We start from the raw sequence: 23,192 nt of genomic DNA, 5'->3' as shown, positions 1-23,192 counted from the left end.
ATACACTTTAATAAATGTTAACAGGTGCCTGGGCGGCTCCATTGGTTCAGCGTCCGACTTCAGCTCAGGTCATGCTCTCACAGCTCATGAGTTCAAGCCCCACGTCAGGCTCTGTGCTGACAGCTTAGAGCCTGGAGCCTGCTTCAGATTCTGTGTGTCTCTCTCTCTCTGCCCCTCCCCCACTCACACGCGCTCATGCACTCTCTCTCTCTCTCTCTCTCTCAAAAAATAAATAAACGTTAAAAAAAATTTTTTAAACTTTAAAAAAGTTGAATTTCACATCATGTATTTTACTATAGTTTCTTAAAAATGCTAAATTTCACATTATGTATATTCTACCACAATTTAAAAAACACTCAAAACCAAAAAATAGTCCTAGCCCTTGACCTTATCCCACAGCTGGGCATTTATCCAAAGAAAATATTGCAGCAGGAGGTAGACAGGGATACACAACAGCACCATCACCCACACTGGAAACATGCAATTAACCCAACAATAGGGGAAATGCTTAAAAATAGTAAGACCAAACCATTATCAACGAGGGAGTCCCTAAAAATTAGTAATATAAACCGTGAGACACAGAAGAGCATTCACAAAATACATGTTTTGAGGAACATTTTCCAAAAACGCATGACTACATATAGATTTGACCCCGTAAAAACAATGTAAACCTATAAATACAGGCGGGCGAAGGAGAGCATTGTATTTAGATGTGAGATCCTGGACAACACTTTTAAACCCCGTACGGTCCCCCGCCTATGGAAGAAGGTCAACAGCCAGCATGGCGACTCTCGGTATCAGTCCTCAGGAAGAGGAAGCTGAGCCGAGACCCATAACTCATTTGGAACGCTGCAACACAACTCTCTCGACACCGTATGGTTTCTCCATTTCTGGACTGGTTTGGGGTGGGGGTGGGGGATCAAATCCAAGAGACCACCACTAGAGGTTCTAGAACCTGAAACGCTCAGCACAACCCCTTTCTACCTCCCCTCTTGGCAGCGGCCCAAGAGAAACAAAGAACGCAGGCACACCTGTGGCAAAAGCCACTAAAACATCCCGCCTTTTCCCATTTTTTAAAATGCTTTACCTGGCTTGCACACAAGTGTTATGTTGGTTGTTATTTTCTTATGGCCACAATCATCACCGTCTGAATACGAGAGTTGAATGTTTCCTTTCTCTTTTGTGGGAGAAGAAATAAATTTGCCTAGATTTTTAAATCCACTCTTATCTGGAAAAGAGAAACGGGAAAAAAAAAAAAAAACAGGACACGTGATTAAAAATGATAATGATGCCGACGAAGAGGTATATAAAAATCAGCCAGGAACCACCAGCAGGTGCGCCGTGGTCCATTCCCCAACCGCATAACCTGGCCCCATGGTCGGTGGGTTTTTCTTGAGTGACAGGTTTGGCCAGGCAATGGCAGCCACACGGGGGATGCCAAGGCCACCTCCGGGCTGAGTAGGAAAAGTGCAGCATCGATAAACAACGTCCTCCAGGGGCAGGCAAGGAGGACAGCAAGCTCTCGTGTCACACCATCCAATGAAGCAACACCGTTCCCCTATTTTCAGGGCCTTGGCTCCCCCCGAGACACAAGGCCTTTTGGAAGCACAGCCAAGAGACTAGAGTCTGTCCCATGACCAAAGCGGAAACTAACTGAACCCGTTCAGCAAGCCAGGCAGGGGACTATTTCGTTCCTGGTTCAGTTGACTTTGACTAGGAAGCATTGAAATTGTCCCCCGTCCTCCTTTTTTTTTTTTTTTTTTTTAATGTTTTTATTTATTTTTGAGACAGAGAGAGACAGAGCATGAGCAGGGGAGGGGCAGAGAGAGAGGGAGACACAGAATCTGAAACGGGCTCCAGGCTCTGAGCTGTCAGCACAGAGCCTGACGCAGGGCTCGAACTCACAGACCGTGAGATCGTGACCTGAGCCGAAGTCGGACGCTTAACCGACTGAGCCACCCAGGCGCCCCATCCCCCGTCCTTCTTAAGCAGGGGCACACCCGGACCTGCTCCCAAGGACACATCACCAATTCTGGAAACTGGGGCAATCCCGAACACCCGACCCGAGTTCACAATTCCTTGTCGAAGGTTAGTAACAGATTTTGATCCCTCTCCCTGCCTCTCATCTTCGGGGCGAGTCTTAAGGGACAACAAACATGCTGAAGATCTGTATCACACTGAGAAGTCTCCTCGGGAAAGCCGGAGGACCAACAAAACTACTGCAAAAAGAACCCTCGGGGATACAAGTGCTCATATGAAGAGAACAATGAGAGCTCACTTGCCTTAAGGCCTAACTTATTAACAATTACAGGCAGTCAAGCTGTTAAATAAAAAAAAAAGCCTCAAAATCAGTTTTACACAAGTACTGGCAAGGTTACTCTTCAAGCTGCAAAGTGAAGAGATAATCCAGTAACTCCCAGCATGGTTCCTTCTGTTAGCTGACATCAGGAGGCCCTGGCCTTCCGACGTCAGGACACGGAAGCGCTGTAGCTGCCAGAGCACAACGAGCAGTTACCTACATTTGGATCATCACCTCTTTTTATCACCCTGTGGACGCTGAACTGAGACAGAGGAGATCCGCATAAACCACAGGAAGATTTCCTAACTGGATGCCGCAGAGCTCCACACGCCTGCAGGGAAACCGCCACCGCGACCCCTGCTCTGGGCACACTCACCCACAGAGCACACGGCCGCATCCTCGGGACAGCCTCTGGCCTGGCCTTCCTGCAGCACTTTGTGGCAGATGTTGATGAAGAAATGCTTCTTGTCTGTTTCTCTCTGGCTGCCATCCACGGCTTCCCAATTCCGTTCCAGTTCTGTAATTTAAAAAGAAAAAAAAGAATCTGCTTTTAGCCAAAGGCTAAAAGTCACACCGTAAATGGTGATTAAGCCAAAGGAAAAGGCCCAAAGCTCACCGGACATGAAACTCATGTTTCTGGACGCGGGCAGACGGAGACACAGAGACTCACCGAGATTCTCAGGCTTCTCACTTAATGTGACGGAAACAAACCTCCTCGGAAGAGCAGGCTCAACAGAAGTAGGCAGAGAGTGTGAAATCAGAAACGGAAGAGCAGGGGCACCTGGGTGGCTCAGTCGGTTGGGCGTCCGACTTTGGCTCAGGTCGTGATCTCAGGGTTTGTGGGTTCAAGCCCTGCATCAAGCTCTGCGGTGATAGCTCAGAGCCTGGAGCCTGTTTCAGATTCTGTGTCTCCCTCTCGCTCTGTCCCTCCCCAACTCACATTCTGGTCTGTCTCCCTCTCTCTCTCTCTCAAAAATAAACAAACACAAAAAAAAAAAAAAAAAAAAAAAAAAAAAGCAAATCAGGACGGCAGACCGTGCCTTGGAAGGCAGAACGCCATGCCACTGGTAACGTGCCCTCCTCCGACCGCAAGGAAGGCTCAAGAAAGCTGCCACGTCTCCCACACCAGCGGACCGAGCGTGGGGCATGCTTGCCTTCTGGGAGATCATAGGACACCGAGGTCCCTGAGCTCAAACAGCTCGTGATGTACTCCTTTATGAGCAGGATCAGGACTCCACGGTAGGTCGAGGGAGCACACGTGAGTGCCGAGAGCAAGACCACAAACCGATGGTGTTCCCAGAACAGCTGCCAAAGGGGTGAAGGAGAGCTGCGTGTGAAGGGCGTACAGACACCGGGGTTCAGAGGGGGAAGCCCACCGCCCGTCGGAAGTAACACACTCTGAAGCTCTATGTGCCGCTGTCGACAACCCAGAAGAACCCACAGATGCTTGCACAAACATAAATGAGGACAAGGACACAGGGAGCGAAGTGGGCTGACAAGCCAGAAGACGGGAGGACAGTTTGAAGCCGGCAAGGAAGGAGCTCGGCTCTTGCTCAAGGCAATCCTTAGCGGTCTGCACGAACCCCCCCCCCCCCCCCCCCAGAAATACCCGTGTCCCAGGAGAGCCCGCGTGGCGGCCCACGCTGGGGGACAGAGTGCACTTATCTCTGCGTCCCGCACAGGCCCCTGGCCCCATGTGCATCCGCACACAACAACAAGGCTGAACAGAGGGATCTAACAGCACCGCTCAGTTTACCGCAACACAAGTGAGGCCCGAGGAGGCAGGCAAACCGCTCACGTACACACAGCTGGATGCTCTCCTTCCGCCGCACAAAGCCTGTCTCTTCCCGAACACACACGCACCAGAACTTCCCCATGGCACCCTTCCCAGCTTAACGGGTGCCGAGCTACTAACGCACAAAGGACATTTGCTTCCGAGGCAAACGCGCCGACACTGAACATTTATAGACATCTCGTGTTCAAAAAGAAGCTCTCCAGCACTCCACAAGAGAGGAATCCCTTTTTCTAATATTATACTGCCCAAACCAGATGGGGACTCAGAACACATGAGTCATCGCTCCTACTGCATGGGCGATTCTGGGACTTGAGGCAAGCCGTTCTCTTTCCGTTAGGTATTCTCTCTATGCTGTTCGCTTCTACAGATACTGAATTCCAGGGCTGCTAAAAGGGTAAAACTAAAAATGTCCCCACTGGATTCCGTCTCCCTGATGGGAACCCCCATTCTTAGTCCTCAATCTCCCGGCCCTCTGGGAAGTTATGGGAAGCTACAAGGCCTGGGGCAGGCCTGGGGCATGCTCACCAGGTTTGCTCCTGTGACCCCAGGACCCTGTCTGGCACCTGCCACGTAACCAACGCTCAACAACACCTGCTGTGCAGACTCGTAACACCCATCTTGGCCGGTGTTTACGGTGAAGCCAGGGCTCGGTGACAAAGCTCATCACACTGATGGAGCAAGAGACATGGCATCCACAGGCTCCCGCACCCTTTCTCCCTTCAGCCTTACAAGAGCATCTGAGGGTGGATGGGGATTGCCGACCCCACTGTAGAGACAGGAAAGCATGGTCAAAGTACAGCTGACCCCGGCCCCACCGGCCCTCACACGTGGTGTTCAAGCCCGCAAGCCCGACAGTCCAGGTGCGAGCCGGAAACACTACCTACTTGAAGGCTGCCTTAAGACTCTAAATTCTGCTTTTATTTTTTTTCCAGAGACATAATCGACACACAACCTTGTACTTGCTCTGCGTGAACACAGTGTGCATCTGCTATGAGAGCATCACTGCGTTGCATTAACGTCCAGCACCACATGCAGACACAGACGCGTGCACGTGAGATGGCAACTTTCAACACCTACTTCCTTAGCAACGAGAATAGAAATCTAAAATAAAAGACGTTCTAATCACAAAGCACAAGGCCTGGCCCTTGGCGGTTCTGCCTCAACTCTCCCAACTGGAGGAGCAATGCCAACCTCGAGCTGAGACCGTCTGCCTCCTCATTCGTTCAGCGTCACGTCTAACAATTCGTGCCGCTGCGCGGGAAGGGGAGAAAGGCCAGGACACGATTAGTTGACCGTTGAAGAAAACAGTAGGAGCCTCTCGGAATGCGTTCACGGTTAAGAGTCGAGAGAACGCCCCCGCCAGCGCGCGGACTGGCCTCCAGGGCGCACGGGAGCCCTACCTGAGTGCCGAGCCAGCGCAGACAGGTCATAGCGCTTCTTGTCCTCGGTCACACTGCAGAGGAGGTCCTCCTTCTCCTTGATGCAGGCGTACTTGGTGTCCCACGTGAAGAAGTAGGTGCAGTCTACCTCCCCAGTGAAGATGGGCGCTCCTTTCCCGTCATTACCTGTGCCATTGGAGAAGGAAGAAAAGCCACCCGATTACGTGACCAAAACCTAGGGATGTCAGCCGACAAGGACACCAGCACCAGCTGGGCAGTTAAACTCCAGTCCCCAAGCCCAGACATCAGAGGCGCCGGAGATTCGAGAGGCTTCTCTGGAGTTTCCGTCATCAACCCCTCAACGGGCCAGTAGGCTGTTGACAGCACATTCACCAAGGACATGAAAGGGGTGCTGATGAGGACCATGTAAGCCACCAGGCAGGGCTTGCTGCGCACGGGCTGTGGTCAGCCCCCAACGGGCTCATGAACATCCTGCGGGCTCTACGAGCACCACTGGCTTTCTGATGTGGTTTCGGGCAGGGGGAGTTCCCTGCGATCCAGCCCTAGACCGAAAGGAAAGAGTCACAACGGACAGCCACCCCACGGAAGCGTGCGAGGCCTACGCGGCCTCACGGCTCAGAGGCATGCGTCCAGACGGCCCCAGTATCCTCGGCCCTCAGGCCCCCATCACATGTGTATGCCTCCAACACCCTACCCTAACCGGTGCTCTGGTCCCCACAGCTCCAGGGAGCTCCGACAGGTCAGCTCCGGTCTGAAAGCCAGCTCTCCGTGGGCCACTTCTCTGATCCACGTAGCCTGGGATTCGGTGAACTTTGGTAATTTTTCCCTTACTAGAAATACTATCCCCTCGCCTTTCCAGGCTGGTCAACCGCTGGCACAGAGCTCTGTTTTCCACCCCTTGATGGTTTAATAATCTTCCTCTGGACCTCCTACATGATGTGCCTTTCTTGAGGTTTGGGGTGCCCTGAAGTGCACAATGTTCTAAAGGAAAGGGAAATAATATTTTGTACCAAGGGCAAATGATGTTTTGATTGCAATTTCTCTTAAATCTTCACTATTATAAACATTATAATTATAATACCAGGAGGAGCAGCTAACCTGTACTGAGCACAATCTGAGCCAGGCACTGAGCGTTTAAGTGCTACGGGGGGATGGCTGCAGAAAACAAGTTCCGGGTTAAGTACTTTTTATACGTCGGCATGTTTAATCCTGAAACCCTGTGGCACAGGTACGGTTGTAGCCCCGTTTCTACAGGTTAAGGGGGGGCTAAATAATTTGCCTATGGTTTCATAGCTAGAAAGCAGAGGAGCCAGGATTCAAACCCAGACAGTCTGGCCCCAGAGCCAGGCTCATAACCATAACCACAAGGCAATACTTCCCCACACTCCTGTGGGTTTTTTTTTTCCTTCTCTTTGAAACGTACACACTTTAAGCCGTTCTTTTTAAGCAGCAGCGCTCCCAGCTTCCCTTTCGACGAGGAGCCCACCCCCTCTAGTCAGCACCACGGTGCCCTCCCTCCCTCCCTCCATTGTGCGGCCCACCCAGCAGTGAAACTCCTTTGTCTCTTCACCCCACCCACAAGACTGCCGCACAGCTTACTCCTACGGGATTTGTATTTCACTGTCTGGAAAAGATTCGTGTTTCCCACATTTCTCTTTTACCAGGTAAGTTTACAAATCGTTAAATAATACTAGGAATGGTTCCGGTATCCATCCCTACTCTGGAGCTGGTTCTGCCTCTGAAACTTACTAATAACGAGGGAGAGTCAGTTTGACACGACCACCGGCCTGCATCGTACCTGTATTCTTATTAATTACTCAGTGAATTTCAGAAGAACAGGAAGCTGCGACTCCCCAGCTCAAGGGAAAGTGGATTTCTCCAGCGGTGCCGAGTTGTGCTCTGCCTGCAGCACCATTTCACATCACACTATCGCAAAGACAAAGCTACCTGCTCACCAAACTGGCTTAGTTTTCCTCCCAGGTGCACAACTGAGCTACATTTCCCAGCCCCCCCTTGCTTCTGAGGTCGGGCCATGCCACTTAGTTCTCGCCCATAACAAATGCTGCTCCCATTCTGCAGAGTCCTTCAAGGCCAAGTGTACAGACAGCAACAACCGGATGGGAGACACAAGACGACCGTGTGGAGCAGAGTCCCACATCCAGTCCCTCCGATGACCTGCTCTGAACGGAAGAAAATACACCTTTACTGTAATGAGTCAGTTAAATTCGTGAGTAGCTATTCCAAGATATTGCCCTTCGGAAAAAAAGATGTAATGTTCTTACCTGACAAGATCACTGATGATAAGGAGCACACTGCAGCAAACGAGATGTAAGTTACTAAAACAAATGGTGGTGCGTATGCGTGTGTGTGAGCGTACACACATAGAGGGTAAAAGAATAAATTTATGCACCCATGTGTCATGAGCATAAACGATTCTTGGAGATCCCAGTTAAACCAGAAACCACATTGTAAGACGTAACCCATTAACACCCATTCGCATGCAAAAATGATGTGACATTTATCCAAATAAAATCCACAAAGGAATTTTTCTCTGAAAATTCTACATTTAAATTTGAATGAAGCAATAACGAAGTAACCATACAGTCCACAGTTTGCTCTGAAGTTTGAAGCACCGAATCACAGAGCTGAAAGGAATCGGAAATACTTTATAATCCAACTCCAGCACGAGAACAGACTCAAAACCCCTCACAAAACATCTGGCATCTCCCCCTCTGGTCTTTCCACCACCAGCCTAACCAACACAGGCTCGTAAGACACTGGGTTTTGGGCATCAGGGCATCTCCGTCGACCCTGTCGGCTCTGATAAAGGCCGTGAGGTCACGCGAAGGGAGGGCGGTGGGTGGCATGCTAGGATCCATCAGCAGCGCACAAAGCAAATTTGGCAAAATGTTAGCAACTGCTCTACAAAAAGTGGCGACTGTATGAGTTCTCACTGCAATATTCTTTCTACTTTCACATTTGGAAGTGAAGAAAATAGGAGAAGAAGACAGAAGAGGAGAAAACGGCCACTAGTATTCTTTTCGAGCCCGACTCGTTGGGGCACTGGCGCTCGGGCGCGAGTCCCTCCCCAGCAGCTCCAGACTACGTGCCCTTCTCAATATCCTCCTCACCTGCTGGGATCTTTTCAGATCACGACTCTCCTCCCAGCACACCCAAGTGACATCAGTGCGCGCATAAAGATCTCAGCCAAGTCGTTTATAAAAAGCCCAGAACAGAACAAGGTCGGAGGGAGGCTGGGACTACTGGAGTCGGCCAGCCGGGGAGGGCGGGCGCCCTGGAGGCCTGCGGGCCTGGGGACACGGAGGAAGAAACAGGATGTGTTTCCAGGCCCTGGGACACAGAGTAAGGAGGGCTGGACTTCAGAGACAGGTCCTAAGAGCTTGGAAGAGGTAAAGACGATGGAAGAAAGACCAGAATCTGGGGAGAGGTGAGGACGATGGAAGGAAGTCGGGAATCCGGCGAGAGCAGCGGGGCATTCAAACCACACGGGAGACGTACCCACAGGCCACACCCAAACCAGGCTCGTCCACCCCACACCTCCGGTCCTTGGGACTCCATGCTGACTTCTGGAGAAAACCCAACTCCTCTGCAGGACATAGGAGCTTCTCACTCTCCTCTCTGGGGTCATCTGTAGCGGTGTTCTGAGGCGGCAGCTCTGACCTGCTTACACCTACCCACATCCAGCCCTCAGCAGAGCTGCTCCCTCTCTCTCTGGTCCCCACGGCCACCCTACTGCTGCGCCCGGCTGACTCCTCCTGCGCACCCTGTGGGGCTCACCAAGCAGTGCCTCCTCTCTCCCTAGCCGCCCTGATCCTCACAGCTGCCCGCACCCCAGGCGGCTCTGACGAGGTCTCGGGCACAGTGCGTGCACGCGGCCCAGGTCCAGCCTACACGACCTGTACTATGGGCACCGTGCTCGCTCCCGCTGCATTTCCAGCCTCAACGCCAGGCAAATGTGTGGCCATCACGGCACCGCAGGCCTCGCGGGGTCTAGACATATGATAAGGACGAAACGTGTGTTGAACAAATCCACTTGAATATGGAAGTTCTCAAAAGGGACAGCAAAGAGATTCCTGGGCGAGACCGAGGGGCACGGGAAGACAAGAGAGTTCGCGGCGAGGGGACAGGGTGGCACTTTGATTTGAAGCCTTCCCATCTGCTCTACCCCGGGCTCCCTCTCCGCTGCGCCCGCGGCGGCCTGCGAGAGCCTGGTGCCGATCACAGTCTCCCCGCCGACCTCCATCACCATTGCAGACACAAGCTTCTGGAGCACAATTTATGTCGGGCACAGCTGCCTCTCCCAGAGCCCTTGCTGAATCACACAGGAGCCTGCCTCGTGACCAACGGTCACAACTCTGCCATAGAAACACACAAAACAAACAGAACAAAGAGCCAGAAAGACCCTTGGGGGTGGAACGGCCTCGAGAGCTTCTGCGGCTGTAAGCCGACTGGAACCAGGCCAGGTCCAGAATGAGAGCTCTGTGCGGGGGCTCAGTCTGCCTGCGTGCACCTGGGTCACAGCCTGGAGGTCAATGGATAGGATGGCTCTTCGATGGTGATGGCATCCCATCAACTCCCTACAGATGCAAACCATGTCCAAGATCTCCAAGATATAGACAGCAGAGGGGCACCTCAGTGGCTCAGTCGGTTAAGCATCTGACATCAGCTCGTGTCATGATCTCACAGTTTGTGAGTTCGAGCCCCACATCAGGCTCTCTGCTGTCAGTGCAGAGCCCATTTTGGATCCCCTGTTCCCTTCTCTCTCTGCCCCTCCCTTGTGCGCACCCTCTCTCTCAAAAATAGGCACATTTTGGGGGGCGCCTGGGTGGTTCGGTCGGTTGAGCATCTGACTTCAGCTCAAGTCATGATCTCGCAGTTCATGAGTTCGAGCCCCACATCGGGCTTGCTGCTGTCAGCATGGAGTCCGTTTCGGATCCTCTGTCCCCTGTCTGTCCCTCACCCACTTGCGTGGGCGCGCTCTCTTGCTCTCACTCGCTCTCTCCAAAATACACATTTTTAAAAAATGGAAAATAACATTTTCTTTAATTTAAAAAAAAAAACCGATAGGAGCACAACTTTTTGAAATGCCAGTGCCATTGTGACTTCAAGAAAGCTCATCCTAACCTCTCAGGAAAACCAGACATTCTGTTTAAACTCGCCCTGGGACCTTTCGCCACCCCCACATCCAGCCTCTACCGCAGAGCCACTATTTGCAGGAAGGGTCGTCTTGAATCTTACTTCCCAAGAGAAGAGCTCTTTGTGACAACCCCCCCGAGGGTGGTAAGCAGACCCACCCCTGCCAGACCTGCACACGCTTCGGTGCGAGCCAGAAGTCAGGACAGAAACGCCTTCCCAGCAAGCCCCGTGCTGGGCCCATTCCCAAAACAAACAGAGAGCAGAGGAAAATGGAAACAGGATGTGTGTGTCACTGGCGGCATGGGATGGAAGGGGTACTCCTGTCCGCTACAACAGAAAACCCCAGTCCGGGGACCAGCGGTAGCCACGTCCGAAGGAGAACGCCTGGCTGATCCGTTCGGCATTCGGCTCCCAAGAACACATATGTCCCAGGCACTACGACGAGCAAGGACGACCCCCCGCCCCCGCCCCCACCCCCGGCACTCACCTGCAGTTTTATTGCACTCAAAGTTTATGACAGTCATCCGCTGGAAGCCTGAGCTGCATTCGTCACCTCCAAAATATATCAAGGTGAGGTCTCCATCGGAGTATCTAGAGGTTTGCGAGAAACACACACAGGTTTGGTAGAACCAAGAAAGAAACCTGAATTGTTACACGTTTCCACGTTCAGCCTTCTGCATACCATCAACAAATCAGTCCTGACAGAACAGCCAGCTCTCCGGGCAGCTGGGAAAAAAACATCTAAAGGAAATGAGTTCCAAATGTATGGGCCTGTCCTCTTACTTCAAAGTAATAGCTGGCTGGAAGAAAGCACTGAAGGTTTTGCTGTGAGCATGAAAACTCTTCCACTCTTGTTTCGGATTTTGTACAAAATAAGTAAGGCCCAAGGAGCACACGGGTTGTCTAGCGACTGCCACGGCACAGTCTTACCTGAAGGACCCTTGACCATACTTCTTTGCAGAGAGCTACATTTTCGTAATGCTTTTGTGAAGGTAACTACCAAGTTAAGGGCCACGGGAATCGTACTGAATGCATTTTCTTAGTGGTTTCAAACTTTTACTAATGCTAACGGCATTACAGATTCTCGAGCTGCCAGAGAAAAATCAGAACTCCTCAGAAACACGCGTTGTAAAATGCAAAGGCCAGAGCCACGGTAACCAAATTCAGTGCCTCTCCGACAGGGTGGTCCCTTACAAACAACAGACGATAAATCGAACAGCATTAACAGAAACGGCCGTATTGGAAAGCCAGGATCGCTGACAGATGGCAGCTCTCCTAAGTCAAACGGGAAGGAATGCTGGCTTAACGGGCCTGTGTGTACTTTACAGAAAATGGAAGGAGGAAGAAGATAAGGCAAGTCAGCTCAGTCTCACAAGAATAGACACAATGCACTCGAAAATGACGTGAAGGCTGTTTACACACCGGAGGGTCTGATTCTGGTACTTTCCTGCTACTTTGACTTGACTGGATTCGGACTTTTTCACTTGGCAAACGGCAGCTTCTTTCTTACTACAGAAAGACAATTCAACTTCTCCACAGACGTTCAAGTAAAACATGTATTCCTTGCCGTCGGAAGCGTAGTAAGAGGAGGATGAAGCTAAGGAAAGGGGACGAGAGGAGGAGAGACGCTGTTACGTGAGCAGGTGCCAGAAAGCGGGGGCGCTACCCGAGGCAGGCCTCATCCCTTCCTCACACACCCACCCCGGCGGCGGAGGCCACCCCGGCCGCTCGGCTCACCGTGCCCCTCCGGCTTCTCTTCAGAGCACCCTCACCTCTGTCCTGTCTGAGTGGCTGGAGGTCGACGGTGACCTCGTGCTGCTCGCTGCTCAGGGAACACGTTCTGCTTTCCAGATAATCTCTGTGGCATGCGTACTCAGTGACCCATTCGACTTCGTAGCGGCAATTGGATTTTGCTGTGAGCTTGGGAATGGTGCCCTATCAGGAACGGTTTGAAAAGAGCAATATTAACGTTTTTACATGTCAACTTTCTATGCTTCTCAAAAACCCAAACGTATGTTATGGTGTTGGGTTTCTACACTCTTCTGTTACTGTTTCCGAACAGTTCGATCACTTGGCGAGTGATAACTGTCTACCTGCTACCATTCTTGTCCCTCTCAGAGGCACGCTCAAGGTTCGGCCACTGCGACCGCCCCGGACTCAAGGTCGCCTGACAGCCACAACCTCCACAGGCGGCCGTGACTTGCGAAGGCACGCGGTCTGTTCGCTCCTCTCGATCGGAGATGAAAGGAGCAGGCCAGAGGAACCCCCGAGCTGAGCGGAAACCGCCGTGGATGCGCGTGTCTGGGCAGACGATCCGTGACCCCTGCCCTCAGGTTGTCAAAGGGGTCTTGGGCACACCTCACCTGCACACGAGTCGGCTCCCGTCCCCGGGGGGAGGCCAGGGCATCACCCCCACAAGCCTGAAGTCTGCCACTTTGCAGCCCGAGAGCCGCTTTCACAAGCGTAACCTCAGCCGCCCTCTCTGGAGTGACGCGGAAGGCTGCCATGCTCCTTCCAGGCAACACCACCCCACGAACGTTTCCCGAGCGCCTGTCACGTGCCAGGCACCGCGCGAAGGGCTGGGGCTACACACGCGGGTCGCAACTCCATCAGACGCGGAGAGCTGTGAGTCCAGCTCTGCCTGTCCGACTCAAAATCGAGGCTCCCACCACCTGGCCTGGGGAAGCCGGACACTCGTGACGGGGTGCCGAGGGCTAAGTGAACGAAGACGGATGCAAAAGGCCCCAGCGTGCAAGGTTCGCGCATCGGACAGGCGCAGAAAGGGCCAATCACGGAGGCAGAAAGTCGACTAGCGGCTGCCAGGGCTGGGGGAGGAATGGGAACTGAACACCCGCCAGGCCCAGGCTTTCTTCTGGGATGACGGAGATGTCCTCACGTCCCACTGTGCCAGAGACTGCACAATTCTGTTAATGTGCTAATAGCCATTACGCTGTCCTTGAAACAGGTTAATTTTATGCTAAGCAAACTCAGTAAAGCCTTTTTTTTTTTTTAAAGATCCATAGGACAGGGTGAACATTTACTAAAAGTCCAGCTCCTAGGTACATTCCATGAGCCTGCGTAAACACTTAAAGAGACCTTCAAGAGCAAAGGTGTCAAATGTCACCCGGTTCTGTGCAGTGAACGGTGCAGCCGGGAACGGACTCTCCCTCCACTAATAACAAATTGGCCTCCTTTCCGAAGGCCACGGAGTGCCTCGTATCCATGGAGGCACGTATCCGTATCCACGGAGAAGAAAGGAGGGACACTCCCGCTTCCCTTCGCTATGGTGGAGGGAACCGTTTCTCACTGAAAGCCCCAGCAGGAAGGGGAACCACGAAGACCCCTGCCAGCTTAGACTCCACTTCACACCCGTAGGCGCCAGTGGAAAGCGCACACACTATTCCCCAGCGTTCGCCTCCAGCACCAAGGTCCGCTGCCGGCCAGGCAGGGCTCTCCCAAGCTGACACCATGTGGCCCTGGAAGTCTGGGGACACAAAATGGAAAGCTGGCCCGGACTCCACTTTTGTCTCCAAATCCCACACACACAAAACGGGCCGGCTGCCAGCCCGAAACCAGACCAAATTCCACGTTCGTTTGTGGGGAGGGGGGAAGCACGGTTCCCTCGCGAAAGAATTCAGCTCCTCCCCCTTCATTCTATTATGAGGAGACAGAAATAAATGAGAGGAAAGCCCTACCCTTCCTCCCCGGGGGCTATCTCCCTCCATCAGCACCCCGCACCTGCTAGGACACTTGAACAGCAACGGACGCGTGCAACGCCACCGGGCACGGGCCCAAGGACAAGCAGACGCGGGCCCTACCCTGAAGGAGTTTACGAGTGTGCCAGAATTGAGGACCGGATGACGGGGTCATCGGCCGCGTGAGAGTGGGGGAGGAGGGGGCGGAAGGCTTCGCTGCGAGGCCCTAGGAATAAGAACCTTCCTTCTGGCCACGAGTCTCCTACCTCCTTAGCCCTGCAACTCCAGCCTCTGGCCTGCACGGCCTCCACCACGTCTGCAGAGCATCTGTTCTCATGCCTTGACTGTTTCTGCAAACCAATTAGCTACTTTCACCTTGTCTCAGCCTAACAAATAATAGCCAGGGAGTCACAGGTTTGAGACTATACATATGGCCTTTCAAATACGCGTTCCAATCAGCGCTGCTATATAAACTTAAGAAATCTCTCCACGAGCCGCTTAAAATCATCTCACACAAACTAGAACAAGACGCCTCCCTACATCAACACGCCATCCTACGTCGACATACGCACAGGCCCCTCCAGGCTGTCGAGAAAAAGCGAACACCAAGCCGCTGTCCCCCTGAGACCCTCGCACGTGCAGACGAGGGTCTGTCCCCACAGGCGCGTCTTCCCGGATACTCCACTGATGCATCTTTTCCCGGCCGGCCGTCTCCTGCCCCCGGACCCGCCGCCCTGGCCCGCCCCGAGATGTGCTCGCTCGGCCGGTCCCCACTGACGCGCGCTGCCAGGAAGCCCTCCGAGGCAAGCCACTCACCTCTCTGCGCTCCGATGGGCAGACAAACGTGATCGTCACCGCCGGGCTGTGACCATCACAGAAGTCTAGCTCCCCGGCCTCTTCTTTCATGTAACTCAGGACAAGCCTGGACGACACACGTTTGGAAAAGAGGGTTGTGAAAGTATGAATTAGATTCACATTAATCTGCTTCCCTGAGTATTCAGCACACTCCTTTGGGGGAGGGGGGAACAGAAGAAACACTGAAATATAAAGGAAACCGCAGCGCAAAATAACTCCAATCTCCATTCTAAAAAACTGTTTTACTTAAGTAAACTTCAGTGAATACTGTTCTCTTTTTAAAAATAAATAAAACGACTGACGTGTAAATTTAAATACTAAAAAAAGCCGCTTGAGTAAGACAAACAAGACGAGACTATAAACGATCTGAGAAAACAAAACAAACACAGCGGAGCGGCCGAGTGCATCTCTGTCCACGAGGCTGCACGACCACTTCTCTACACAGCGGCTTGTCAGTGCAGGCCAAGGTCTCTTCTCCTCTAACCTGAAGACGGCCAAGTGCCGCAGCCGTCCTGCCCTCCCGTGGCCAGGCGAGCCTGGGCCACCGGTCTGTGTGCTGGCCTCCCCGCGGGATGTGCCCGCGGCTCCAGGGCTGACGGTCACAGAACACCCGAAAACAGATGATCTTCCTCTTCTCTGAAAAGCTCCAGCTTTCATTCAATGCCCACGTTTTACAAAGTCCCCTCTCCTGCATGAGGAGTCACCCACCTGTCACTTAGGACAACGGGACGGGCTGAACTGTGTCCCTCTAAAATTCATATGCTGAAGCCCTAACCCCCCAGTGCCTTGGCATGTGACTGTATTTGAAGACAGGGTGAGTAAGTTACAACGAGGCCACAGGGGGGATGTGAGGAGCTAATCAGACACGACTGGTGTCAGTATCAGAAGGAGAGACCAGAACACGGACACAAAGAGGAAACGACCAGATGAGGACACAGGGAGAAGGCGGCCGTCTACGAGTCAAGGAGAAAGGTCTCAGAAGAAACCCGGCTTCCCTGCACCTTGGATCTCCCAGCCTCCAGAACTGAAAGGAAACCGGTTTCTGTGGTTGCAGCCAGCCTACAGCACGCTGTCATGGCAGCCCTGGCAAACTAACACAGACACATGTACAGAAACCTCCCAAATGTTCTTAAACTTAGGTGATGCTCCGACATTTTCTGTGGACAGAAGCACCCGCCCTGACGTACCATCAGTTCCATGCTAGAACAGCCACGATGAGCCATCTACCAAAGGCCCCTGGAAGCCAAGACGTGATCTAAGCCGTGGTCATGTGGGACACACTGGAGAAAAGCCTCTCTCTGCTAATTCAAGGCTACGAGGGCAGTAGAAGCCCACGTGCAGAAAGCACGGCTTCTTACGAGAAACAAACCACCCCCCACAGGAACTAGGGTGCTCGCCGCACCCCGGTCAGGAAGCAAGCTCCGCACCCTACAAGGACACCAGCAAACCTCCTCTCTGGGGAACAGAGGACTGTGGTTGCAAAAGCAACGTCACGAGTGATGTGACATGGAGGATACTGGAACATCAGAACATGCGTTAAGGTAGGGGTTATTTCGTGAACTGAATACACGTGTGGATGTGTGCCGCATCGTGATACATGTTTTGAACGACCACAGAGACAAATGACCAGAAAATCGGCAAGCAGACCAGCCTGCGTGATGCACAGCCATGACCAACGTCTCTACGAGCACACACGAAGTAGCAATCTCACAGGGACCTGCGGGGGTTACGAGCACCGAGAGCACACTCACCTGTCCTTGCTCACGAGCTTCAGGCCCTCCTTGGGCTGGCCGACATCAAACGCCCGGTCCCCCCTCACCAGGCAGGCAGCAGTGCCACGGGGACAGCCACGCAACTGTGGACTCGAGTCCCGTAGGGAGTCTGTAAAACATCACACGTGACGCTGAATCAGGCTGTGCGTCAGGACTGATGATCACGCTTAACCTTAGGCACAGGGTCCCTTTAAAAAAAAAATTATCAGGGGCGCCTGGGTGGCGCAGTCGGTTAAGCGTCCGACTTCAGCCAGGTCACGATCTCGCGGTCCGTGAGTTCGAGCCCCGCGTCGGGTTCTGGGCTGATGGCTCAGAGCCTGGAGCCTGTTTCCGATTCTGTGTCTCCCTATCTCTCTGCCCCTCCCCCGTTCATGCTCTGTCTCTCTCTGTCCCAAAAATAAATAAACGTTGAAAAAAAAAATTTTAAAAAAAAAAAAATTATCAAATTTTTGAAAATCCCCAAAGTAACATAAAGTAGTGGAGGTCTGGAAACAAAAAAGAGCTACGACCGAACCCCGTCCGGAGACCGTGGGCGCGCCACTGACCACTCTGGACACGTGGAGTGAGAACAGCATCGCCTGCCCGGCATGGCTGCCGGGACGTGCAGGGAAGGCGCTCACGCTGCACCTGGCAGGGAAGAGGTGCCCGAGGAACGGGGACTATTGTGTAATCTGTACTTAAGGAACACCCCCCCACCCCCACCCTTTCCTAAAGACACACCGACTGCAGCGTCATCCCCTCCTCCAAGCTACAAACAATGCAGAAAATGCAGACACCCCAAGGACCAGTGGGAAGATGAGGACACTGGTGGAAAGAACCTACAGACAGTTCTGGTTCAACTCTTAGATCCACCACTTGCTGTCTCTGTAACTTTGCTCTCATCACACAACTGTCCAACTGCTGGGGCATCTCCCACAGGTCTGGGGAGGATTAAAAAACACCCCGATGTACCTAGAACACCGCCCAGACTTCAGCGGCTACTGCCACCACCCTTTCCCATCCTACAGCTTTTCCTTCACCGCCACGGGCATCTCACACGGCATCGGGTTTACATGCTTACCTCACACGTGCCCCTGACCATAAGCTCCATCCAAGGCTAGGACTCAGTGCCCAGCACAGGACAGGGGTTCAAATTTCCCCCGTGAAGGAGTAAATAAGGCCCAGCCTGGTCTTTAACTAAAGCCTGATCAACCAGAGGGGGGCCCTTGCCCCTTCTTCTCCAGCGTGACGGGAGGTGGCGGCGGCTGAGGAAAAGGTAAGCGCATCGTCAGGCTGTACCGTGAAACCTCGCGAGGGGACGGTTTTAGTCCACGTCAAGTCCCCGTGGTGTGGCGGGCTCCCTGCCCACCCCGCATCAGCAGACCCGCTGGTCTACTGAAGGCAAGACGGGACGCAGGTACCCTGAGTGTGCAGAGGCAGGCACACAGCAGCAAAGCTACGGCTGCTCATGAGCTTTTCAGGGTCACTGTCAAACAAGGCTTGGGGCCCAGGGCAACTTCCTGGGGATGGAGGGCGTCTGGACAATAACTGGCAAATCAATTTTTTTTTTCATTTTTAAATTTTTAATTCAAAAAACTACTGTGAGTCAAAGTCACTGAAGGCCAATTCAAACTGTCAGTAATCAAAAAGAAAAACCAACTTTTGGGGCACCTGGGTGGCTCAGTCAGTAAGTGTCCGACTCTTGATCTCAGCTCAGATCTTGATCTCAGGGTCATGAGCTCAAGACCCACACTGGGCTCCACCGCCAGTGGGGAGCCAACTTTAAAAAAAAAAAAAAACAAAAAAAAAAACCCTTTCATAAGAATACCTCTTACCGAATTCAGAGAATCCTCAAAATGATAAAAAGACCAGGAATCTAAATGTTTTCTAAACTAAGATGGCATATTATTTCAGAATTCAATAATCTGCAAGGCTCGTCAGCTTTATAATCAAATTTGAGTTACAGATCCATTTAAGACAAAGACTCTGTCTATCTGGCTTATTCCAAAAGAACATTAAAAGCTGTCTTCAGAGAACAAAAGAATGATGTAAAGAGCCTGACATAAAAAAATCTAAAATTATCACTAGTCACTTCTAGTGAACCACATATGTGGTATACTCACTTTTTAAAACTGTTTGAAAATAATCAAAATGGGGGGGCACCTGGGAGGATCAGCCGGTGAAGCGTCCAACTCTTTAATTTCGGCTCCGGTCATGATCTCGTGGTTTGTGAGTTCGATCCCTCACATCGGCTCTGTGCTGACAGTGCTGAATTCTTTCTCTCTCCCTCTCTCTCTGCTCCTCCTCCCCCTCCCCCTCTCTCTTTCAAAATAAACTTAAAAAAAAATCAAAATGGTATATAACGTATTTGTACAATTCAAAGAATAACTGTAAACTCACGTACCGACCACCCAGCCACACCCTCATGTTCGGAGTTTATTTTAAAATTTTTTCCCGAACGTAGGAGCACCTGAGTGGTGGCTCAGTCAAGTTAAGCGGAAGACTCTTGGTTTCAACTCAAGTCAGGATCTCAGTTTGTGGGATCGGGTCCCACACCGGGCTCCGTGCTGACAGTGCGGAGCCTGCCTGGGGTTCTCTCTCTCCTCCTCTCTCTGCCCCTCCACCATACACGCACGTGCTCTCCCTCTCTCTCTCTCTCTCAAACTAAAAATTTTGTCCCGAGCTTTCCTAAGGCCAAAGTCCCACGTACTATGTGAGAAACAGGAACTTAAAACACTAAAAACGATCTTAATTTTATTAGCTAATTACCAGCAAGATTTACGGGGGCACAACTACTGCTGGCACAGCAGGGAGACAAGTCTCGGCCTTCGGGACTAACCCCTCCTCGCCCCTGAAGAACGCACAGAGCTGGAGTTTAGAAATTGCTGACAGAACAAAGGTTTATTAGTAACAGTTCTCAGGGCCCCATTTAGATAAAGGCCATTTACAGCCTTCAGTTAACTGAGCAAAGACACCCACGCTTCTCACAGCGCTTCTGGCACCTGTAGAGAAAGCCGGGCAAGAAGCTGGCTTGGGCTAAGATACGCGTCACGAGCAAGTTCCCCAGGTCACTTGGCTGTCCGTCTGTCCCTTTTGCCCAGCCTGCAACACAAAGCCGACAGACTGGGGTACACACAGCTGGCTAGAGACCCTCCTCCCCACAGCCCTCCCAGGAAGGCTGACTCATCCTGCTCCAGCAGGTCTCGGGGTGCCCGGCACGCCCACCCTATCTGCCCTCCCCACCATCTCCCTGGAAGTCAGCTATGGGAGAATCCTGGAACCAACACGTCTGGCAGAGAGAACACACTGGGATGGACCAACAGTCTGGACAAGATCTGCAACGGAATCAGAACTGACTGGGAGCCTGGGGGTGAGGTTATGCACATCTTTCCGGTAGGTTCCTCAGGGGGCCTACTCAGTGACACGGATATTCCAACTAGGAAGAACGGCAGAAGCGCAAAGATACCAAAGCCTTCTGAGAAATCCTTCGCCACCACCCCCCCCAAACCTACCTATGTCTCTACAAACGTTGATGAACAGGGAAGTGTCCGGGTCAGAGTCATCCACCAAGTAACCTCCGCTAATCTTGATCAGCGGATTTAAATCGTGCTTCTTGAACTCTCCATCAAAAACGTAGCACGGCACCTAGAAGAGAGGAAGAGAAGCGGTCTTGGACACACAGCTTCTTCCACCACCGGCTGGGTGGGGCCTGTGGCCAACGTCTCGTCTCCACTGTCGGGGTCCCCGGCGACAAGAGGAACAGAGCAAAGGTCGACAAGAGCTTCAGCGGCTGTACATTTAGCACCACCGACTTTCCCTCACTACTGCCCAATCCCAGCAGCACGCTGCCAGAAGCCTCCGCTTCCTTTTTCTTCCTAATGCTAACGTGTATTTCCGGGCACTGCCATCTGCTGACTCGCCAGCTTTCTCCCACGAGAGAGGAAGCTCCCTGAAGACAGGGACTCTGTCACTGCTGTGGTCCTAAGCGGGAGGCTTAGGATGACGCCTGGAACCTAACGGGGCCTCCCGAAACACCTGTTCAGGAACGTATGAAGACACGTTCCTCCTCTGCGCATCTAATCCAACGCTTCCTGGATTCTAACCTAGGCCCTCTCGCTCATCTCTAGGAACTAATGGCCTCTTATTTTTAAAATTTCAAGGAACCCACTAGAAGACCCTGCGCTTTACAAGGTCTACCTATTTCTGAAGGCAGAGCATTCAAGCCCAGAGATGCGCCCAAGAATAAAACAGGCCCTGGTCATCTAACTGACATCATGTACCGCCACGTCATCTTTACGGAAATACCCCTTTAATCGCCCTGCCAAAGAATGCCCAAAAATTCACATTCTTGGCAATCATTTTTCTAACGTTTATTTCTGGGAGGGGGCGGGGAGGGAGAGGGGCAGAGGGAGAGGGAGACACAGAATCTGAAGCAGGCTCCAAGCTGAAAGCAGTGAGCCCAGTGCAGGCCTAGAACTCAACGAACCACAAGATTATGACCTAAGCCAAAGTTGGATGCTCAACCAACTGAGCCACCTAGGTGCCCCTCGGTGATCATTTCAAACTCATCTGCTACATCACTCTCAAAGGATGGTTTTCCTAAAATTGACTGAAAAAAAGACTGAAGCTATTCACAGGCAGATCTATATAACAAAAACTAACTGCTTACTATTTAGCTAAAAAATTATTCTTAGAAAGACGCTATCAAACCCGCAGCAATACTCTGACCTACTAACCCTTTTTCCCAGTCCTGTTCTCAGAGATTCAGGGAGATCTAATGGATCAAATCAAACAACCTCAAGGGACACAAGAATTCCCTTCAGCCAGACCCCGAAAACGAACTCCCCCAACGCCCACAGCATTGATCGGGGGTCTCTCTGATGACTGAGGGGGCCGGCGCCTCCGCTCCGGGGACACAGGCACACCAAGCCAGCAGCAGGGTCGGCAGGCCAGATGCCAAGCCTAACGCTGCATCCTGCATAAAAGCGGCCAAAAAGAAAGGTACTGCTGCAGACAGTGACTAGGTTCCCGCGAGAGCGACCACGGTGTCCAGAATCCTACAAACCGACAGCCCGTCATCCTCCGGCAGGTTAACACAGAAACAGGACTCGAGCAGGGAGCGAGCCGGCTGGTGAGTGGGTGGGAACGGGAGACAGGGAGCACCTCTCTAGTGACCAAAGGAAGGCCTGGGAACGAAGGGAGCAGCCTGGAACATGGCGGGAAGGAAAGCCGGGGCCATGTGTGAAAGAACTCGTAGTTCCAAACTAGCTCGGTTTCACCAACAGACTCGAGAGATTCCAGGAAGCGAGGTCCACAGACACCCAGCTCAAGGGAGTTTTAGCAACTTCTGGCTGGCTCGCTACTCCAGGAAGGAACAGAAGACACGCCTAACACAGCGCCCCACAGAATTGGAGCGTGCATCGGAAAAACAGTGAAGGCTCCTGGGGAAAGTCCTCCCCACTTCCTGCTCCACTGAGCAGAGCAATGGAGACATTCATAAGAGCAGGAATGCAGCCGCCGGGAAGGAGGTCGCTTGCCAGCTTCAAACACCACACAGTGAATCAACCTTGTTAGCACCATACGTATATTAGCTGTATTTATGTAACTCTGGTAAGAACACTGGCATGCCAGTTCTGAATTTCCTGTGTTCCCAAGAGTGCCACAGTAAGGGGACGTCCGTCCGCGATATTTTAAAGAAATTATCTTAAAAAAAAAAAAAACAACCAGGATCCACTAGACAAGCATTATTCCGCCAGCCTGTAGAGCCAGTGTCTGGAACTCCATGATATTTGCCCACCAAATTCTTCTAAACTTGACAAAGCAAAACTGACAGCAGAAATGAAATGTGAAAACCAAATCTGGTTGGTTTGTTTACATGAAACATCTACTAGTTTTTGAAGTGATACCACAGTCCGTAAGGTGTAATCAAATCTTACCAAAAACAGAGAAGAGGAAATCTACTTGATTATGATTTACTAACAGCAACGGCACTGCTTTTTGGCGGCCACCGTCCTCTTCCATGCTTCCTGCCTCAGTTTACCTGTACCTGAGGCAGGATGAACCCGGGTCGTGAATGAAGACATGCCCTCCGCACCATAGGTCTATGGGTTCTCTGAAAGCAAGAACCCTTTCAAAATTTAATGAAATTCCTACTTCTTGGCCCATGACAGGGCGTCGATAAATGAAAACTGAACGAATAAAGCCCCAGCTACCAACCAGACCTAAAGAGAGTATCACTGA

The 23,192-nt window shown here is 52.0% G+C and overlaps 1 protein-coding gene across 2 annotated transcripts in view; it reads right to left on the bottom strand.

Moving 5' to 3' along the window:
- The window catches only part of IGF2R (insulin like growth factor 2 receptor), a 105,367-nt gene that overhangs the window by 47,748 nt on the left and 34,427 nt on the right, over nt 1-23,192 (bottom strand). For both annotated transcript variants that reach the window (XM_047858262.1, XM_047858261.1), the window contains exons 5-13: nt 20,465-20,597; nt 16,953-17,082; nt 15,163-15,268; nt 12,424-12,586; nt 12,074-12,248; nt 11,139-11,242; nt 5,495-5,659; nt 2,676-2,816; nt 1,088-1,228 (exon numbers count right to left, since the gene is read on the bottom strand). In XM_047858262.1, the coding sequence (XP_047714218.1) occupies nt 1,088-1,228; nt 2,676-2,816; nt 5,495-5,659; nt 11,139-11,242; nt 12,074-12,248; nt 12,424-12,586; nt 15,163-15,268; nt 16,953-17,082; nt 20,465-20,597 (1,258 nt within the window). The remainder of the gene's footprint in view (nt 1-1,087; nt 1,229-2,675; nt 2,817-5,494; nt 5,660-11,138; nt 11,243-12,073; nt 12,249-12,423; nt 12,587-15,162; nt 15,269-16,952; nt 17,083-20,464; nt 20,598-23,192) is intronic.

Source organism: Prionailurus viverrinus, chromosome B2, assembly GCF_022837055.1.
Source record: "Prionailurus viverrinus isolate Anna chromosome B2, UM_Priviv_1.0, whole genome shotgun sequence".
NCBI lineage: Eukaryota > Metazoa > Chordata > Mammalia > Carnivora > Felidae > Prionailurus > Prionailurus viverrinus.
The sequence above is the reverse complement of the archived record's forward strand: the minus strand, read 5'-3'. Positions and strand labels throughout refer to the sequence as shown.